Here is a 17,369-nt window from a genome sequence, read left to right as displayed (position 1 = left end):
GAAATATATAAATAATATCAACGTGATTTATTACAAATTACCTTGTACAAACAATCAAACCCCACTTAAATAATAATAAAACTCATCTGAATAAAACTCACACGAATTAACTAAGTCGAAATAAAGCTTCACCGTTCGTGTTCTGTTAATTATTTTCCTTTGAAATCAAAATAATTATAAGTAAATTGTCTCCTGTTGGATCAATTCTCAATGTACCCTCGACCCTCCTCACATTTGCCATCAGGTTTAAAAATCTTTGTGTCTTAAACATCCACAGGTGTATCCGGCATATCTTTTCCTGTTGGGTCACTCGCGAAGGTTACGATGATCCCACAAATAATCGTGACCACTGTAAAGATACCAAAGGTTATCCGTTTATCCAAGATGGTGAAGAGAAGCTGGATGTAGGGACCAAGAAAGCTGCCGATTCTCCCAAAACTCCCGCAAATACAGAAAACCATACCCCTATGGGATGTTGGAGCCATCTCACCAGTCAACTGGTAAATCATGGTGTAACTGCTTATAATGGTCATGTACCCTAGAAGGCTGGCCATATGCTCCACAGTGAACGTTTCAGAGATATTGAAGTCAATCATGGCAATGCAGTAAAAGAAACAGCTTGTCAACTGGAGGCTTATCAGTCCAACCTTTTTTCCTAACATCTTTGTGACCGGTATAGGCACGTAATAGGACAGTATGGTCCCTATTGCAGCGTAGGCGTAACCCATGTACAAATCCTTGCTTATTTTGGACCAGCCGAAGTTAAAAGTGTAACTTAGTGCACAATTTAACATCCAGAGAAGGGCAATGAGCATGGTTTGTATACCCAAGTTTGGGTAAACATAGAAATCTTTGATCTGCCTTAACCAGTTCTGTTTGTGTGGTGTGAAGACCAAATTTACTTCCGCCATAGATTTAGGACTCCTTATCTGCCTCGAGAATTTCTCCAAGCTATATTTTGCTTCATCAAGTTTACCCTGGGTGAGTAAGAATCTTGGGGATTCGGGCAACAGAAACAACGGAACAGTCCCTATAAAAGTAACTGAACTCATTATTAAATAAATGTGCCTCCAGTTGTTTACGTAGTAGCTTATCATAGTAACCAGTAAGAAACCCAAACCAATGCTAGTAAGACAAAGGGTGGTCATTGAGGTTCTTAGGTTTGTAGGGGTGAACTCCAATATCCAGCAATATACCCCCATATAACACGCATTTATCCCAAGACCACAGAAGAATCGCAGAACAACCTGAAAGTTTGTGGACGAACTTGTAACATAACGGAAATAATTTGTTTATTGGAGTCTAAAGGTATCGTGTTAATAATATCAACTCTTACAACTCAATCATTAACAAAATATAACGTAGAGATTTGCTCAAGACCCCCTCCAAACATAGAGATTTGCTCACCATGAAAGAGTAGTCAGAACTAAATCCACTGACTAAGTTTGAGATCAAACTTATAAGAGCCATTGCTATGGTCACTTTTTTTCGTCCGAGCTTGTCAAGTAGAGGTGCTGCTAGAAGAAATCCTACATAGCCCCCTGAGAATATTGAAAGGCTACATAAATATGATAAATATGTATAGTATGTGGAATCCTAAATAATGAAAGGCTCATTGGATTTGGTACTTATTCTAATTGATAATTATGTGAAAAATATCATTTTAAAATGTGAATGGCGCTGTTAGTATTACCGGCAAACACGGAGGATGAAAGAAATGACATTTTAGGTTCACCGTCACAGAACAGTCCCCAATCTACAGCCAAAGAGGTCCTGCCATCATTTGTAAAAACAATGTCCTCGTTTAACTTCAAGTTAGAGTTACATAGCGTATTCTTGTGTAAAAGTATGCTTTATCAGTGGAGTTGTTCAAGAGTTTAGTGCACAGTGTTGAAACACATTCCCATTTTTTGTACGGTAGCGCTCCTGGTTTGGAAATATTTTTAAAATTTGAAAATTCAATTAATTATTATATAGTTTATGACAATCAGGCGTTACATTTCAGCCATACAAAATTACATTGACATTATTTTGATGTAAAACTTATTGAGAAACTAACAGAAATCTTTGTTCCTGCTAGTACCTAGTTCAATAAGATTCATGCTTTTAAAAAACTAAAGAGTCAAGACAAATCTGACGTTCTAAAATACGAACCAGCAAAAACTGTGATGTAAGTGAGTGAATCCAAACTTAATCCGTAAGACATTGCCACAATAACGAATAATATCGACCATATTGTTGGCTTTCCAGCTATCTCATTTACAACCTCCTCTATCGTCTTCTGTCCAATTGTTACCTTTTCTTCATCTTCCTCCGTAAATTTCTCATGGTGATCTTTCTCTGCGACTTCATTTTCTATGATGACTTTAATCGATTCTTTCTGACTCGATGCATTTTCAACCTTGTATATCTCATTAACAACCTCCTCTATCGACTTTTTTCCGGCCGTGACATTTTCTTGAATTACCTCAATAACTGTCTCAAACTTCGAGTGCTCTTTCATTACAAGATCCTTGTCGGAAATATCTGCCTTAGTCGAACCGTTTATTTTTGGAGTTGTGCTTATCTGAAAGGTTTAGTGCTTGCTGCTGCATTGCTGAGTGTTAAAATAATATTGATTGACATCTCCGTACTCGGACTTACTACTCACCGTCGAGATAACTGCGAACTTGCGAGGAATAATAATATATATATATTGATTTTCATAATTAACCGAATGAGGAAAAATTAACATCTTTCACGATCATATTATTAGTATACTAGAAAGTCCGTGGTCACAGGGAGGAAGCTAATAGTATTCTTTGGTACTAGTCAGTTTTTATCGCATCAAAAATATCCGTCACAACCGAAGACACAGCCGATCAAAATGTAGCTTGCACTAAACACAACGTAATTACCACAAAACCGATCAAAATGCCGTTCGACAATCATATCAGTGCACGTGCGCATTCCAGCACCGTTGCTTTGCAATTGCAACCTTTTGATTTTTACATAACTTCATATTTCTCATATAATTTGCACGTGGGCGGTCGTAGTGTCGTACATACATACATACAGTACAGACAGACAAAAATAATAGATATATTATCACGATATTATATTATAAGAATACAAATATTCATTAAAGTGATGAGTGTTCGAGCAGTAAGACTAAGCCAGAACGTTTGGGCACTGAATTTGGACTAATAATATAGTGAACTATCCTATATTAATGGCTCAATATGTTATGTGTAAGCCTGCAATGGCATGGATTGCAGGCTTACAGTTACTTTCTGTGGATGTTTTTCTTAAAGTTAACTCAGACGATGATAAAAGGAACAGAAATCAACCTTTGAACCTTTCACAGAAAGCAACCTTTCACTATGAGCCCAATTTGTACGTGGCACGCGTAGTCTACTGATGTGTATAAAACATGAGTATAGTTTACTTTTACTTACAATTTCTTGAATTACAGATACGTTAAAATACGTTAGATAAGTTAAGTTCTACGGCAATTGAATTAAATTTCAAGTGTTTCCCTATTTAAAGCATAATTTATCAATATTATTATTATGAAGTGAGCTGATTAGAGCTTATAATTACTGGCAGGAACCCGTATAACCCTAAAATGGTGTCAAGACTCAAGAGACTAAAATAAGTATTACGTATTTAATTCGCGTTTTTGACACCACTTGGGGGTCCAAATTTTGGGCTCTAAAATTCCTATTCATTGGCCAATTTTTCATTTTTTCATGCTGATTTGGAGGCCATTAACGCATTTGACCCAGTCAAAAAAGTTTCAGTTGTATATCTTTTACGGTTTTTGCGGAAAGTCGCGTTAAACTTGATGCCGTGGTGTCAGTAAAATGGTTCGGATAAACACATATATATCGTCTCGCTTTATATATAGTAAGATAGTTATAGTGAATGGAAATCTAGCGTCCGCCAAAACGAAACAACAGGCGCAATTCTTGTTTAAAAAAAGCAAATGAGACTTGCCTAGAGGGTTCGTGATTTTTTGCTAAAACAACTTGTTGTGTTATGAACAATTCATTGTGTTATGAACAATTTGTTGTGTTATGAACAATTCGTTGTGTTATAAACAATTCGTTTTGTTATAAACAATTTGTTGTGATATGAACAATTCGTTGTGTTATGAAAAATTTGTTGTGTTATGAACAATTCGTTGTGTTATGAACAATTATTTGTGTTATAAACAATTTGTTGCGTTATGAACAATTCGTTGTGTTATAAACAACTTGTTGTGTTATGAACAATTTGTTGTGTTATGAACAATTTGTTGTGTTATGAACAATTTGTTGTGTTATAACTTTATAAACAATTCGTTGTGTTATGAACAATTTGTTGTGTTATGAACAATTTGTTGTGTTATAACTTTATAAACAATTCGTTGTGTTATGGTCTCCAGAGATGTTGACCCACATACATACATACATGAAGAGGTCTCCTCCTAGTCGTTGGAGTGGCCTGCATCACACACATCTCTTTTACGGCGTAACATGTTCCTCCATTCCACTCGCTTTAGAGCCAACTGTTTTACTGCATCTCTGCTGATGTTATCGACACCTGTAAATTCAGCCGCATCCTCGAGTACACAGGCCATCCAGCCTTTGCGGGGTCGTCCTCTCAGTCTCTTTCCATAGTTTGGTTTCCAATCCAGTAAGAAATTGGGAAACCGCGTCTCTGGCATTCATTGGAGACATGGAAGAACCACTTTATCTTCAAGATTCTTCTCAGGGAGGTCAGATGGAAGACCTCAAACCGTTTCATCTGCTTCTTTGTTGTGTTTCAGACTTCAGCTCCATATAACAGAATGGTAATAACAGAAGCCTTGTAGATACGGATCTTGGTGGGCGTTCTTATAGTTCGACTGTTCCATATCTTCGAAAGCTGATGGAAAGCACCATTAGCACGCTGGATCCTGATGTCAAGATCTCGGTCAATGGTACCATCCCCATTGATGTTGGCACCAAGATAAACAAAGTTGCTGATCTGTTCAACAGGTTCTCCATCCACTGTTAACTTTATACTGTCTCTTTCGGTGTAAGGTCGCTGGAACGCACACTTGCTGATCGCCATGCATTGTGTCTTTTTAGCGTTGATCTTTAACCCAGCATAAGAGGTGTAATAAGCTATAAGATCAGTGGACTCTTGCAGCCCTTCTTCAGTATTGTCCATCACAGCCAGATCATCAGCGTAGTCACTATCCATGATAACTTTTTTCATTTGCACCCTTTAGTTCCTTTTGCAGTACAGCACCATGACTGATTGCCTTGTGAACCTCGGCCAAAAAGATTCCAAAGTTCAGACAAAAATTAAATACAGGAGGGCCCTGAATATCACCCTGTCCAGTGCCCGAATTAACAGAGAACCAATCAGACATTTCACCATTAACCGTCAGTCGGAGCGTAGGCTACAACAACAGATATGTTGAGGTGTTTGCCGTGTAACCTAGCTGTTAAGACCCGCTCTGATGTAGGTACATAAGAGATCAGGGAGTTCCTGACCTTTTTGGAAAGACATAGGCCAACCCCTTGCCTTTTGATACCATCTCCCCTACCAAAATGAATAAGTAGACTACCATTGTCCAAAAGTGTACTTCCAGATCCTGGCATACGAGTTTCAGTAATACCCAAAATATCAAGACTGTAGTGGTCAATGTTCTGACTGAGTTGATAAAGCTGTGAAGATGAGCTTGACCCACCGCCTACACCAAACTAGCTCACGACATCTTTTGGGCATTTGAGCGATAATTTTTTTTGTAGTATAGAAATCATTGTTTTTGAATTATCAAACTGTAGTTTGGGAGTTATTACCAAGATCTCTTTTAGTCTGGTAAGTTATGGAAAATATGACCTAATCACCTATATTTCACAGTAGAAGGCTGAAAATTAAATTGAATTCGTCAACAGAGAAACACACAGTTGTTGAATAAATGAATAGAATAATTTAACTTATTTACATGCTTTAAATCCTTATCTCCAAATGTCACAGTGTCATGTGATGAAAGAATTATTTGTTCCCTTTCTACAGTGTTGTCCAATTATCCTTATAAATATAAATATTTATTTAATTGTTCACTTAACTTTGCCCAATTCTGCTGGTGTTTCCGGCATATCTTTCCCTGTTGGGTCCCTCGTGAAGGTTATGATGATCCCACAAATAATTGTGACCACTGTAAAGATACCAAAGGTTATCCGTTTATCCAAGATGGTAAAGAGAAGCTGGATGTAGGGACCAAGAAAGCTGCCGATTCTCCCAAAACTCCCGCAAATACAGAATACCATACCCCTATGGGATGTTGGGGTCAACTCTCCTGTGTACTGGTTTGTCATGGCGTAAGTGCTTGTAATGGTCATGAACCCCACAAGGCTTGCAAGATGCTCAATGGTGAAGTCTAGGGAAATGTTGTAGTCGATCATTGCAATACAGTACGAGAAGCCGCTTATCACAAGGAAGCAGATCATTCCACGCTTTTTCCCGAGGAGAATATTGACTGGTATGATCAGGTAGTAGGATAGGATCGTTCCAACTGCAGCAAACGCGTATCCCATGTAGAAATCCTTGCTAATTTTGGACCAGCCGAAGTTAAAAGTGTAACTCAGTGCGCAAGTTAACATCCAGACAATGGCAAGGAGCATGGTTTGTATACCCAACTTTGGGTATACATAGAAATCCTTGATCTGCTTCAACCAGTTCTGTTTGTGTGGAGTGAAGACCAAATTTACTTCTGCCATAGATTTAGGGCTCCCTATGTACCTGGAGAATCTTTCCAAACTAGCTTTAGCTTTACTTAGCTTATTCTTGGAAAGGAAAAATCTCGGGGATTCGGGTACAAAGAACATTGGGACAGTCCCAAGAAATGTGACTGTACTGATGATAAAGAAGATGTGCCTCCAGTCTTTGACGTAGTAGCCTATCATATCAACCAGCAGAAAGCCTGTTCCATGGGAGGTGTAAGCAAGTATGGTCATGAAGATCCGCATGCGTGCTGGGGTGAACTCCAATATCCAGCAGTAGATCCCCATCCAGCAGGCGTTCTTGCCTACTCCACAGAGGAATCGTAACACCACCTGAAGGAGAGAATCTTTAGTGCTATTGTAGGCTGTTTTCTACGGAATATCAAGTTTCATTAAATTAGTTGTTCACTGTGGTAGTTGAAATCTTGATTAACACAACTACCACTTACCATTAAATAGTAGTTTTGGCTGAATCCGGCAGCTATGGTTGTGATTAAAGTTAGAATCGCCGCTCCAATTGTCACCTTTTTCCGTCCCAGTGTGTCAAAAAGAGGTGAAGCTACCAGAAATCCTACGTATGCTCCTGTGAGGACGGTAGACAGAATCAGATAGGAAAATTATATAGTAGTTACATAACATAATTCAAAATAACAACATTGCACATTATTCATTATCATAATAATATATTATCATATTGAACTCTTTTTGAAAAAGGGCCTAACATCTTAACTCGGACTTGAGACTTGAAGCAATCATTTATTCAACAAACCTGCAAAAATGGAGGATGAAAGAAATGACATTTTAGGTTCACCGTCACAGAACAATCCCCAATCTACAGCCAAAGAGGTCCTGCCATCATTTGTAAAAATAAAGTCCTCGTTTAACTTCAAGTTAGAGTTACATAGCGTATTCCTTGTGTAAAAGTCTGTTTTATCAGTGGAGTTGTTCAAGAGTTTAGTGCACAGTGTAGAAACACATTCCCATTTTTCGTATGAGAGTGTTCCTGAAATGGGTAAATTATTTTTAAAAATATAATGAACCCAGGTTTACAATTTAAATTTCTGAAGAATCCACAAATGTTTATGAATAAATCATATTTCTGCATTGTTTGGCTTGACCAGTGACCAGCATTTCAAAAACTAACCTGCAAAAACAGTGAGATAAGTAAGTGAATCCACGCTAAACCCGTAAGACATTGCCACAATAACGAATAATATCGACCATATTGTTGGCTTTCCAGCTATCTCATTAACAACCTCCTCTATCGTCTTCTGTCCAATTGTTACCTTTTCTTGATCTTCCTCCGTAAATTTCTCATGGTGATCTTTCTCTGCTACTTCATTTTCTATGACGACTCCAATCGATTCTTTCTTACTCGATGCATTTTCAACCTGGTATATCTCATTAGCAACTTAGCAACTTCCTCTATAGTCTTTGATTTAACCTTATATTATTTATTATTATATAACTTTATTCAAATCAAAAATAGAACATAAAGAACATCTTGATGACCTGATAAGTCACCAAGAGAAAAATAACACTGAATAAACTAAATCATGCTTAACTCTCTCCATGCTTTTCTATCTGTTGCAAAAAGTCTTAAATGGTATAAATCGTCTGTATTTACAAGTCTAAAGTTTTCTGTCATTTTTCAATTAAAAGCTCCTTTTCCCGCAAGAAAACTCCTAAACGTAAAATCTATAATTATAAGAAAGCAAACTGGGACATGATTAATCGTGAATTATGCTCGATTAATTGGCAAGTCCTAGAATGCCTAGATCCTGATTCGTCTTGGAAGTTAGTTAAAGACTGCATTATGAATTTAGTTGATATACATATTCCTAAAGTAACTATTAAATCAGAGTTTCAACCCCCGTGGTTCGATAGTGAACTTTTTTCTTCATGCCGTAAAAAAGATAGACTCAGAGCTAAATTTAAAATTTCTGGTTCTATTTCTGATGAGTTAAAGTTTGTTACTAGCCGTAAAGATTTTAAGAGGCTTTCATCAGCCAAAATAAGAGACAATCTTTTCAATAGTGATGATCCAGCGCTTATAACTAAGAAGTTTTGGTCACATGTTAAGTATAAATCTAACTCCTGCCGTATTCCTAATTGTGTTAGTTATTCTGGACAGCTTCGGTTCAAACCCAAAGCTCAAGCTGAACTTTTCAATTCTTTCTTTTATAACCAGTTTTCGGATCCTTCACTTTATGACACTGACATCTCCTATGTCAATGATGTTGATTTTGATATTGACTTCGATCATCGGGATGTTCGTAAGCTTCTTTCAAATATTAATTCAAATAAAGCCCAGGGACCAGATGGCATACACGGTAAAATTCTCAAAAATTGTTCCGTAGGTTTAGCTTACCCTCTAACATGCATTTTTCGCGGATCTTACAACAGCGGCTACATTCCACAAGAATGGAAACTTGCAAATGTTGTCCCAATATTTAAGAAAGGTAAGAAAAGTGAGGTTGAAAACTATAGACCAATATCCCTTACTTGTTTAGTCATGAAAGTTTTTGAGCGCATTGTTAAACGTAAACTGCTTTCTTTGACAATTACCCTTCTTGATCCCAGGCAGCATGGTTTTCTAGAGCACAAGTCATGCACAACCAATATGGTTGACTTTTGTGATAGCCTGGCATTGTCTCTTAACGAAAACATTATCAATCATGTTGTGTATTTTGATTTTGCTAAGGCATTTGATTCTGTAAATCATGATATCCTTCTTCATAAGCTAAAGACCTTATATAACATTGATGGTACACTTCTCAAATTTCTTACCAATTACCTTCAAGGCCGTTACCAAAGAGTGGTTATTGGTAATGAGATGTCATCTACCCTCTCAGTTAATTCTGGTGTCCCCCAGGGCTCTATTCTTGGTCCCTTACTTTTTGTATTGTTTATCAATGATATTCCTCTTGGCCTTTCGGATAATACTGATATTGTTTTGTATGCCGATGATACAAAAATCTGGCGCAAAATACATTCATCTTCTGATAATACTAATTTACAAATGGATATAGACTATCTCTCTGACTGGGCACTAAGAAACAAAATGCGATTCCATCCAGCAAAATGTAAAGTGCTTATTGTTTCAGGAAAACCAAGTCTCCAAAAGAGAGCTATTAAATGGATTCTGTCTGAAGAGGGCCGCAGTTATCCACCTGAGCAATATGTCAAAAAGTGCAAGCTTGTCGACATTCTCCCTTTGTCTCAAAAGTTTGACTTGAATGATCTTATTTTTTTCCACAAAGTTCTTAACAATTTAATTCCTGTATCGCTGCCTCACTATCTCTCTTTATATCAGGGCACTTCTCGACTAAGACGTTGCCACCTCGACAGTCTGTCTATTGTGTCATCAATTTTACCTAAGTTAAGTCAGAATTCACACACCACATGTACCTCAAATAGCCCACTGGCAAAATCATTTTTCTACAGAACCCATATACTGTGGAATGGACTCCCTTTACAGGTAAGACAGATTGTGTCTACTAGCCTTTTCAAAGCTGAGGTCACTAAGCATCTATGGAAATGTTTATTGGATAGTGAAACAACAGTCTAGCCTAGTCTCTTTGCTCCCCATATTATTATTATTTTTGTTTTATTAATTTTTTTATCTACCTTCCTATACTTTCAACATCATATCACACTTCACCCGCACACCTTCTCACACATTAATGACCATTTCAGACCTGTATCTAATGTATCTGGAATTTGACGTATTGAAATACCAATTTTGACTCTATATCCACAGTTATTCACCATGGATTTGTTTGTTATTAAATATTTTTTCATAAATTTTTGGATTTAGATTAATTCGATGTAATGGGTCCAAGTTACTGCGGACATAGTCAACTATGTGTTTACCGTGTTTGGGTGCCCATCATATTTTACAGATGGGGGCGATATTTTGAACGATTCTATTTTATATTCATCTATTGCTGTACTCTGTAAAATTTGAAAAGTATTTAATAAAAAAATCGTTCAAAATAGTTTTTAACAAGTTTGACTGGTGTCGTCCGACTCTACCTCTCATCAAACTCTGACTCTCTACAGCAAAATGTAAGGCAAGCTGGGCAGGTGAGTTATTATCACTGCGGAGGATGTGACCGAGCATTCTCCACCGTGCACGAGCAACACGCTCACTTAGTGGAACAACTTCGCAGCGTTTGTATAGAGTCACATTTCGTATGACATTAGGGTAGGTCATGCCGATGATCGTACGGAGATGATTCCTGTGGCAGACATCAAGTTTTTGAAGGAGTTGTTTAGATGTTGCCCAACTGTTGCAATTATACATCAGTAATGAAACAACTTGTGCTTCATATATCTTGAGTCGAATCTTCAAGGGTATACGTCTACCTTGTTCCCAGACTTTTTTGTAGTTCTGAAAAGCAATGTTAGCAAGTATACATCGTCTCTTGACATCTTCGATGCTACACAACTTAGAGCCTAAAGAGATAGATGACCTCCAAGGTTCTCTACCTCTGAGTTTCTCTCCTTTGTTATCAACCTCGTTCTTGCTGGCCAGATAGAAGTGGGTGAACTCGGTTTTTGACTCATTGACAAAAAGATTCCACTCTTCCAATATTTCTTTACATATTGGCAACAAAGACTCCAAATTGCTTTTATCCTCATCAGTAAAATCAACATCATCTGCGTACTCCCACTCGAGGGGTAACAGATTCTCAGCTATGGGAGGGTTAGGTCTTAGATAGGACATAACAGCACGCAGGTGGTAAAGTGCTGCTGCCAGATATAGAGTGAACAAGTTTCCAGACAAACTGTCGCCTTGAAAAGCTCCAATCGTGACAATAAACTCTCCCTATATTGTTGAGTTCACTTTGATCTTCAGTTTAGTATTTGCGAGCAAATACCTTACCAGTCGAATGTCGTCCTCACTACAACCAGCATCAGCTAAAATGTCAAGTAATACCGACCTCTTTATGGTATCGAAAGCAGAGGACATGTCAATGCCCATCTTATGAAGAGACCAGCGTTTTTCCTTGACAACTGACACTAGTATTCGCTGGGTCCAAACGATATTTGCACAACTATGGCCAGGTTTATAGGCATTCTGCCAAGGACCAGTGTACTGAGATACTTGCCTTTGGATGCGCTTTAAGACTATCATGGACAATATCTTTCTAGTACCGTTTAGTAGGCAAAGTGGGCGCAAACTCTTAGGGGGGCCTAGTGGCTTTCCAGGTTTTTGGAGCGGAGTAAGGTATCCCTCTGTGAAAGAAGGTACATGTTCATGGAGCTCAAAGGATCGATTAGTAAGTTGTGCAAATGTGGAAAAAAAGATTTCAGGAGAGTGTTTGAGAAATTCGTTTGGGATCCCATCTGGTCCAACAGCTTTACCGTTCTTGAGTTTCTTGGCCGCAAGCTCAACTTCAAACGCTGTAATGGGGTTTTGAAGGGGCCTAGGTTTACCTGTGAACGGTTCTAGTGGTGGTTCACTGTCAGGTCCAGTGTAGTGTTCTTCGAAGTACTGGCGAATGATTTCAGCCTTGTCTCGTTCATTATCTACCAGTTGGTTGTCAGTGTTGAAAACAGACACAGAGCCTGCACCCGTTTTCTGTTTGCCTGATAGTTGACGAGCAGCTTCAAACATTCTCCGTCCTTCGTCTATGGTGGCTATAGAGTCAGCTAGGCTGTTTGCTAAATCAATAAATGTTTTTGCCATGAAACGGACCAAACTGATCCTAACTCATATTCCACTCATCATAGCATATCGCTTCAGCATGTACAAAGGGCATAACCTCAATCAGTTTAATGTAGTGAAATGACTGGTGTGAATGAAGTAGTGTACTAATACAAGTTGGAGAGGATCAGGTAAGCTTAGTCAGCATCCATGATGTTACAAACCCTCTGGGACATTACTGCGCCCAGTCTCCAAAGTTACAGTAAATTCCTACTACGGACAAACAAACACAGACAAAACACCAACAAGAAACTGATATACACTAGCTAGCTCAGAGAGGAAATGAGTACCGGCTCAGGAGGTATGTCAAAACAGGGCGCCCTTTCGAACACTACTCGGGCTAGAAACAGTGCAATTCGGACACTACTATGCAACTGAACCATGCAAAACTATATAAGTACACCTATGCTGGCAAGGCAATAGGTCAGACTGCCAGTCCTGAAAACCAGTTCTATGATAAGGGTCACGCAAGCCCCGAAGGGTTAATACAAAATCAATAAATGTTTTTGCCATGAAACGGACCAAACTGATCCTAACTCATATTCCACTCATCATAGCATATCGCTTCAGCATGTACAAAGGGCATAACCTCAATCAGTTTAATGTAGTGAAATGACTGGTGTGAATGAAGTAGTGTACTAATACAAGTTGGAGAGGATCAGGTAAGCTTAGTCAGCATCCATGATGTTACAAACCCTCTGGGACATTACTGCGCCCAGTCTCCAAAGTTACAGTAAATTCCTACTACGGACAAACAAACACAGACAAAACACCAACAAGAAACTGATATACACTAGCTAGCTCAGAGAGGAAATGAGTACCGGCTCAGGAGGTATGTCAAAACAGGGCGCCCTTTCGAACACTACTCGGGCTGTTTGCTAACTCAACTCTCAATGTTTTCAACCGTTTAGTAATGTCGTTTGAGAGCCTGTTGATTTTAGCTCTGAGAGCTGTCCTGTCTCTGTATTCGTTGTTGTTCAGTTGTTGTAAAAGTTGTTTCCTTTCTTCAGACATGCTAACAACTTGACTGTCAGAGGAATGATTCCTCTTTCGCTGTGGCTCACGAAAACCCACAGTGGAAACAGCAGCTTCTTTAACTTCACCAAAAAGCATATCAAATTGCTGTTCCGTGTTGTTGGAGGTAAAGTCAGGATATGATACAGTTTGCTCAAGTTTCTGACGAAGTTCTTGCTGATATTGTTGTTGAACTTGTTTGCTTCCAATCAAGGTTGTTGTGTTATAAGTCTTTTGAAATGCTCTGCTTTCCTTGTACAACTTGAAGCGCTGCGAAAAATCTGCCTTGGCAACAACAAGTTTATGGTCACTGCGGTGCTTTGTACCTGCATATGACCTGGCATCAGTTAGCAGTGCCTTGCTTCTGGACTTGCAGAGTATGAAGTCAATCTGTTGGAAATAAGGTTTACTTTTCCTGGTTGCTCGATCCCGAATCCAACCAGTCCGTGTGGTAATGTGTCTGCTGCTATGGGAGAATGAAGTGTTGGCAGCAAACAGGCCATTAGCAGTGAGAAAGTGTAGCAACCTTTCACCATTTTCATTCCTCCTCCCAACACCATGTCTACCAATATTCACATGTAAACCATTTTCTACATCAACAGGGCTTCTTTTGCCAAGTTTGGCATTAAAGTCGCCTAACATCCATACTTCAAATCTAGCAGGAACACTGATAGCCTCGAGTAGCTCCTCGTAAAATTGGGTCGCTAATCGGGGGTTCTGAACTGACTTGGGATTCGTAGGGCTGTAACAATTAACAATTCTGATATGACAAGGTGGTTGATCCACCCTTTTAGCACTTAATTTAAAGTCCATATAAACAACTCTGTCACTGATCTGATGATGCGATACTATACATTCCAAAAAACGCTTGTTAACAATAAACCCAAGTCCACCGTGTCTATCGTGTCTCTGATCAAACAAAAACAATCGATGATGTCCAGGGAGTGTTGTTTCCAAGTATTCACGTGTCTTGGTCTCCTGAAGTGCTAAAATGTCTAAGTTATATCTGTCAATGTCCTCTGCAACGAAGTGTTGCCTGTATGTGGTCGATAGACCGCAAACATTCCATGTCCCAAAATTGAGTGTCGTAGCCATGATGAAAAGAGTAGCGTAGACTAGGAATCCTGCGATCTTCCTCGAGGCGTTAAACGTACTGACTTTGGCAGTCATGCGGACCCGTTACAGTCACACACCATCCTCAAAAAAAACCTTATATATAAAGGAGAACTATTAATCCAAAGTGAGAATAAAAATTCATTTTGAGTGATTATTGATACCAAACGGGGCCACCACATTCGTTATCTAGATACTAGCCACGTATCCAGAAATAAAGGGACTCTATAAAAACTGGAAGTTTCAGTACCAAATGTGCTAAAAATGTGAATCTACAGGGTGGGCCAAAAGTCAGTACCCATACGTTGGCCTTAATAGCTCTGCCGTGTTTTATATTTGAGAGCTGTTGCTTTGCAGATGGCATACTGTACTTACTGGTTCGAGGATTCCGTCGTCAAAATTTGAAAATTCGAATATTTTAGACCAAGCCCATTCAATATTAAAACACCTATATTGTTTTCTCTGAACATGCTGAACGCCTAATTTTTTTCAGAGACGGTAGATTATCAAATGTTGCATATGATCTGAAAACATGAGGCAAAACGGATTAGAAATGACGAAGTTATCAAGCATTTTCTGTATCTCGTTAACAATATTGACTGGGTGATTATGTGACACCGTGACACGACACCTTAATTGGGCACCCTTAACAATTCCCATAATGTTTAACGGGGTAGTTAATGGGGGCACCTTATCACGTGATTAGGTAAACCAATCACCTGATCACACGTAATGAATAAACTCGTTATGCTTCATATCTCGGTCATCTGAGAAGCTACAGTTCTAATTCTTTCAGGACAAACGTAATTCGAATGGCCAAACACAATTCAATAACATTTAGCTTGATCCGATTATCCAAACTATCAAATAAATGTGAAAATGAACCTCCATTTGAAAAAAATGAACGCGAATATTTTTCGAGTTGACAAATTCCTCGAACCAGTGGTGGTACTAAGTCATACCAGAAAGAAGTATTTAAATTGGGCACTCAGTGACTGAGCTATAAAGGCCAACGTATGGGTACTGACTTTTGGCCCACCCTGTACATTAGAAGAAGTAATGCGAAATGGAGTTAAGTTCCCCACAATCAATTAATTAATTACCTTTTCCTCTGATTTCGTGTTCAGAGCTAGAACTGTCATCGTTGATCACTGAAATATTTGTGTTTATTTATAATCGACATTTCATTTTCCTGTATTTACACCAGGAATCCTCTTGCCAACAATCCTCTCAAAATGTCAATCCTCTCAAAATGTCAATCCTCATACATTTTCAAGCTTCTAATTTATATTCAACCGTGCACTACTGTTAACTGAGGTTGCTACTTTGTTAATATAGGTATAGTATGGCACCTCCTATCAGTAGACCTAACTCAACCTAAGGTACACCGCATGTTTTATTTTACTTACACGATGGGTCTGAAGATTATGGTTCCTTTGTTGACAAGAGAGATTCCTCATACAGTTTGTCCCAGAAGTAGTGTCCCAAAGATTTTTTTGATGAAAATATTTGTATAGTACATAGCAATAAGTTTTATGATTGAGAAATTAAATATGATGAGCGTGAGCTGACGTTGAGCTGACGTTGAGTAGATAGTCCAGTGTAGAATTTAACGATTAATGGGAATCATAGGGGTCATTCATAAAAGTAAGCCAGTGCAATCTGGTGAGTATAATATACTCTTGACTTGTGACCTGAGACTCAGGGTACAATTCGGTTCATATTTTTGGATTAATGGCTCAGATTTATGGCTCACTGGCTCAAACTTTTGCCCTTTTGGCTCACTGAAACTAACTCTGAAACTAATTCCCAGGACCTAATTCAACCTGAGGTAATGAAATTTTTACCGGGACGCTAATCCTGGGACACCCTGTAAATAAATAAAGATCAACTTCAATGTAAACCACTTACCGTTTTACCTGTGTAAGAACTCATATTATGGTTTGAGCAGACCACTCAAATGCATACTGTCAATCAGGTGGGTGTCGCCATTTTGTGAAATTTCCAATGTCATATTCAAGAATCATGTCAATGAATGACATAGAAGGCAGTCTCTTCATATATGTTGGATAATTTCGCGAAAATGAGGATTCCTGGATTTGGACTAGTAGCTTTTGGTGGTGTCTGCTGCGAAACCAATTTGATCCTAAATTTCCAGAAATGGTTGCGTCTAAAGAGACGTTGTTGAATCCGGAAATACGCTCTGACTTATTGTGCCCAGGGTCACCTAAAACAATGTTAGCAATGGATTAGATACAATTCTAAAACAATATCACCAGTTGAAAGGAGGTAAATCTGAAGAATTTAGAAAAGTCATAGCACAAGGTGATTCTATTTTTTAAATTCAGACGATAAATCACTGCACGCAAATTCCCACTTCTAAAAAATACAATTTATCACAAACCTTCAGAACTGATGAGCAAAGTAGATTGTACGAATGAAATGTTAAATGGAAATAGTGTGTAGGAGCTCTAGAGCATCCTGGAAGTTTATATCATTATTTGATTATGCTTCTTTTTAAAAACTCGATAAGTTAATTACGTCCCCACCATCTAACTATCCAAAACGTTTGGATCACTGTTCCTATTGATATAGTGTGGAAAGTAGCGTGGAAAAAAGTTAAGAGACTGAAATCGATACGCCTTTCTTATTGGCTCATCATAGATACTTCTCAGGAAGCTTGTGTCCATGTCATTTGGAAAAGGTTGTTATTTATAATTTCCTGAATATCCACATGCTTGTCAAACAGAGTAAGAACTATACAGATACCAAAAAATACGGCCGGC

General features: G+C 38.4%; 2 protein-coding genes across 4 annotated transcripts in view; one reads left to right on the top strand and one right to left on the bottom strand.

Annotated features, from left to right (window-relative positions):
• LOC134817563 ((E3-independent) E2 ubiquitin-conjugating enzyme UBE2O-like) overlaps positions 1-17,369 on the top strand; it is a 74,926-nt gene that overhangs the window by 36,179 nt on the left and 21,378 nt on the right. The window lies entirely within an intron of this gene.
• LOC134816692 (solute carrier family 22 member 15-like) lies at positions 5,943-17,134 on the bottom strand. Of its 3 annotated transcripts, none has more exons than XM_063825649.1 (7): positions 16,988-17,134; positions 15,993-16,810; positions 15,687-15,734; positions 7,885-8,131; positions 7,510-7,743; positions 7,190-7,323; positions 5,943-7,073 (listed from the first exon to the last, which is right to left on the bottom strand). In XM_063825649.1, the coding sequence occupies exons 3-7, from the start codon at positions 15,723-15,725 to the stop codon at positions 6,078-6,080; spliced, it is 1,650 nt and encodes a 549-aa protein (XP_063681719.1). In that variant the 5' UTR covers positions 15,726-15,734; positions 15,993-16,810; positions 16,988-17,134; the 3' UTR covers positions 5,943-6,077. The 3 variants fall into 3 exon arrangements, with proteins under 3 accessions (XP_063681719.1, XP_063681718.1, XP_063681720.1); XM_063825648.1 differs by having other exon boundaries at positions 16,495-16,810; XM_063825650.1 differs by having other exon boundaries at positions 16,503-16,810.

Source organism: Bolinopsis microptera, chromosome 6 (genome assembly GCF_026151205.1).
Source record: "Bolinopsis microptera isolate Bmic1 chromosome 6, MBARI_Bmic_1.0, whole genome shotgun sequence".
NCBI lineage: Eukaryota > Metazoa > Ctenophora > Tentaculata > Lobata > Bolinopsidae > Bolinopsis > Bolinopsis microptera.
The sequence above is the reverse complement of the archived record's forward strand: the minus strand, read 5'-3'. Positions and strand labels throughout refer to the sequence as shown.

What these genes read in the sequence shown, in the direction of transcription:
- LOC134816692 (XM_063825649.1), bottom strand. Translation starts at nt 15,725, where the DNA reads ATGACAGTTCTAGCTCTGAACACGAAATCAGAGGAAAAG. An exon ending in ACACGAAATCAGAGGAAAAG is followed by an intron (nt 8,132 to 15,686) that starts GTAATTAATTAA and finishes GAGATATACCAG; the next exon opens with GTTGAAAATGCATCGAGTAA. An exon ending in TTCATCCTCCATTTTTGCAG is followed by an intron (nt 7,324 to 7,509) that starts GTTTGTTGAATA and finishes CCGTCCTCACAG; the next exon opens with GAGCATACGTAGGATTTCTG.